The 4,140-nt window shown below is 50.9% G+C and overlaps 1 protein-coding gene across 1 annotated transcript; it reads right to left on the bottom strand.

Moving 5' to 3' along the window:
* Nucleotides 1–3,315: 3,315 nt before the first annotated feature.
* Nucleotides 3,316–3,874, bottom strand: CDC26 (cell division cycle 26). Its single transcript, XM_062591094.1, has 2 exons — nucleotides 3,722–3,874; nucleotides 3,316–3,604 (listed from the first exon to the last, which is right to left on the bottom strand). Exons 1-2 carry the CDS (start codon nucleotides 3,800–3,802, stop codon nucleotides 3,431–3,433), a joined length of 255 nt encoding a protein of 84 aa, XP_062447078.1. The 5' UTR covers nucleotides 3,803–3,874; the 3' UTR covers nucleotides 3,316–3,430.
* Nucleotides 3,875–4,140: the final 266 nt, after the last annotated feature.

Here is a 4,140-nt window from a genome sequence, read left to right as displayed (position 1 = left end):
CTGTGGTGTATGTGTACTTCAGAAATAACTCTCAAAGCAGAGACTGCAGCTGAAGTGGAGGCCAGCACCTTTTACTGAAACATTCAGCAAGTGACTCCAAGAGTAATTGCCTGTTTTTATTAACTGAAGACCAGAAGTCAGGCAGATCCAGTCTGACCTTCTCCACTCCCTTTTCTCTTGCACTGCTCTTTGTGCCTCTCATGACAGCGTGAGTATGCGGTGGGGGTTAAGTGTCCACCTTTCTGCGGCTGGGGATTAGAATAAGGAGCAGCATCTTCTGGGCCCGTGGCTGGCCATGAGCAACAACCCCTGAAGCTGCTAGAATGGGAATGCTGGGAGTTACTAACGTGTAAGTAGCTGTTCGTTTTAGTCTATTTACTGAGTTTGGGGAAAGCTGAGATGGAAAGAGGAACTAGTGCCTCCCAGATCTGTTTTCCAGTACAGAGGATGAGGTCAAAGGACGCAAATTTGGGGGAGATGTAATAATAAACCCATTCAGTCATGGAAGAAGAAAGGAATACTGAAGCTCTCCCTGAAAGAGTTTTATTCCAGGTTGTATTCATCCATACAAGAAAAACAGGGGTTTGGGTTGTTTTTTCCTTCCATGTGCAACCAAAGAATGTCTGGAACCTGCTTTTGTTGCTCCCAAAATGTTTCCCTGTCAGCATGCGGGAATGCCTGCATAGCAGAGCAATCCTTCATAATTTTATAACTTGAGGCAAAAATATTTCTTACATTTGCAAATCTACCACTACTTTGCGTATGCCCAGGGCTGTGGTCAGTAACTGCTAGGGAGGTACAGCCCCTTCAAGGAAGCTATACTGAATGTTTGCTTTTAGGAGCAGTTGTCAAGTGGGTTACAATAAACATAAGGAAAAGACTAGCCCAGGTTTCACATGCTCTGGAGAAGGCAGTATGCCCTGTGAACTTGGGCAATGTTTGAAATGTGGGCTGAAATCTGAGAAGGAAGTAGAGTTGTTTCACTAAAATCAGCTTCCTAAAGGGATTCAGCCTTCTTTTGTGCTGGAAAGGGGGAGACTGTAAACGCAGCATAACAAGTCAGAATGGTTTTTTTTTTAATGAGAAATTTAATTAGACATCACTAGGAGGAGAAAATAAAAGAAAATTTGTCACTGCAACAGAGATGAATGGTTGTTGAGGAACTGGAGATTCAAGTCAGGGTTGGGAGACTGCAGTAGGGTGATCGCTGAAAAGGGTGAAAGACAGCTCAGTGTTGGACTACAAGGTGAGTATTTCTGTGGAGGAGGAATAGAAAAAGCTAGAAGGGCTGCAAGTGCGATGCAAATAAAATGTCAAAACTAAAACCTCAGAAATTACAGCATGTGCCCTCCCTGGATCGCATGGAGAGAGAGTGCTCCCACATTTCCAAGTGTGACAACACTCTCTTCTTTCCACGGCAACAGGTTGTGCAGCGGAGGGCAGAAGCAATTAGGGAGCCAAGAGAAAAGAGAACGCAGGATTTGGACTCTGGGGAGCTGAATTCTACCCTGGGTTCTGCTGCTGACCTCTGGCAGGCGATGGGCCTTTGTGTTGCCAATACACAACCAATAATTCACATTCTTTGTCCCTGTGTAGGAAAAACTGTCACTGCCCAATCATCGCTCCTTCAAGCACAATAAAAATTTTCCCTTAGCCCTACTCTTATGCATGTCCTACAATTACATAAAAAAAAAGCTGAGGGAAATACGCACCTTCACACCCCTGTACAACCTCCCAGTCCACTTCTCCCTTACCAGTGCTTACTGTCTCCCTGTCTCTTTTTTAACATGGTCGACACTATCACTGAAGTGGGTCATCCTGAACCCGTTCAGGTTTCAACTGTAGCTCTGGTGCTGCTCAGTTCTATCACATTCATGCTTCTGCCAGTTTTCTCCAGCCAATGCTCCTAACTCAATACATGCACAAATACCACAGCTGCCATGTGTACAAGTAACTCTCAGTGAATACCGTAGAGGGAAAGTTGCGCTGTGTGTACTTTAATTCATTAGTCTCGATTTTAGCAGCATTGCCAAAGGCTCCACAGTTCAATCTTCAGCAGTGTATTAAAAAGATTGTCAAGGAATTTGCATATGGTTTGACAACCTGGGATATAAGTTCAAAACTGTCTGAAGTACATGAATAGCAAGGCTGGACTGGTGAGCAAATGGCACGGAGAAAAACAGAGACTGAGTGCTAACAGGCTGTGGAATCCTTTCAAGGGAGATGACTGGAACTTTGTTGCTTGAGAAACATATATGAATAAACAACACCATGCAGGAGTAGAAAAAATTTCCCATTCATTCTCTAAATTCGATGTGAACGCTTTGATAGAGGCCCCAAGGTCTGGCGGCCTGCTCCACTGCCGCCTCCTCCTTCCCCAGGCTAGCTGGAACAGAGAATTTTTTAAACACTGACAACCCACTCTCTTTTCTTTTTTTTTTTTTTTCCTTTTAGGTCACCTGGCTACATGCTAGATTCCTCCTCAGGGCTTTACATTAGCTAACCTCTTCGTTTTGTACCCATCTGACAGTGGTACCAAAATTTTGTGTACTTGCTAATAAGTCATTATAAGAAATGAATCCACCTTCCTGTTTTTCACATAATACTGTCTACAGGGAGATAGTTGGTAACCTTTGGTCCAAGCAACAAACATCTCTTGGCATATCTAACATAGCAATGCAGCCAGCATGATGCACTCACCAGGTCTGAATGGAAGGGAATAAGTTTAAAGGAAGAAAAAAAAAAGCTTAATGCAAAACTGTGGGATACTGTTCCACTTCCATGTGCCCAGCGTGTTCTGCTGCACTGAGCTTTGTGGCCTGTTCATTCAAAGGAAACAATCCACACCCCAGCTGTGCTGCTGCCTGTAAAGCAGCTCTGCAGCCACCTGTGAAACATGCTCGGGACTTGTCCGTTTTAACAGCCATGGTGGGCTTCTTTCCTGGCCTCCTCAGCAAAAGACCGAGCAGTGTCTGCGAGAAGGTCTGCCAGTTGGACCGAGATCCATGACACCTGGTGCCTTTATTCACCCAGGCCTGTAAAACATTAATTAGATACTCCCCAGTACCCTTTTTCTTGGTCTACGTGTGTGCACACGTGTCGCTATCTTGTGGAGCTGAAAGTTTCAACGAACACATCCTGGTGGCTCAATTTCTAAGATTACTACGTTGAAAGATGCCCTAAGCCTCTGTTGGCAGAGGCGGCGCTTCACCCGCCCCGCGGAGCGGTGCCCGGTTCCCACCCACCGCTGTTCTCGGTGCCTCCAGCCCTGCCCCCACGCCCTCCTCCACCAGCAAAAGCAGCTCGCACTTTTTTTAAAAAAAAAAATATTTATTTAAAACAGAACAGCTAGAGGGGCATTCACGGGCCCGCTAACGAGGAAAACTTAAATAATAATAATAATAAAAAGCCCCCCGGGGCTCCGCCGGCCCTAGAACTCGAAGGTGCCGAAGTGGGCGGCGCGGCCGCCGGCCTTGGGCTGCGGCTTGTAGCCGATGCGGTCGTTGATGATCTGCTCCCGGCTCTTGTGCTCGGCGCCCAGCGCCATGGCCGCCTCCTCGCCGGCCGCCGCCACCTCCGCGTCCTCCCGCTGCTTCTTGCGGCTCTGCGGGGCAAACGGCGCCGCGTCACAGGCCGCTCCCGGCAGGGCCCCGCCGCCGCCGCCGCCGCCGCCGCCGCCGGCCCCGGCCCCGCCGCAGGCCGCGCCCAGCGCCGCTCACACCTCCAGGTCCTTCCGGATGCTCTCGAACTCCTCGATATCGTCCAGCTTCAGCTCCAGCCGCGTCGGCTTCCGCCGCAGCATCGCCCGCCACCGCCGCCCCGCGCCGCCTCCACCACCGGCAAGGAACGAGAGCCCGCGCCGCCCCGCTCTTTGCCACGCCTCCCGGCACGCCCCGCGCCCTCCCCGCCCACCGCGGCCGCGCCTCCCGGCACGCCCCGCGCCCTCCCCGCCCACCGCGGCCCGCCTCCCGGCACGCCCCGCGCGCCTCGCCGCTCGCGGACTGGTGGGGGTACAGCTCCCGGCATGCCCCGCGCTCGCCGGTCTCTCCGGCGCGTCTTCGGGCCCGATATTCCCGGCGGGCACCGCGCGGCGCCCCGGAAGTGATTGTGGGGGAGCCCGAAGCGTTCTGCGGCGGGTGT

Source organism: Rhea pennata, chromosome 18, assembly GCF_028389875.1.
Source record: "Rhea pennata isolate bPtePen1 chromosome 18, bPtePen1.pri, whole genome shotgun sequence".
NCBI lineage: Eukaryota > Metazoa > Chordata > Aves > Rheiformes > Rheidae > Rhea > Rhea pennata.
Note: the sequence above shows the minus strand (reverse complement) of the source record. Positions and strands in the feature narration are given on the sequence as shown.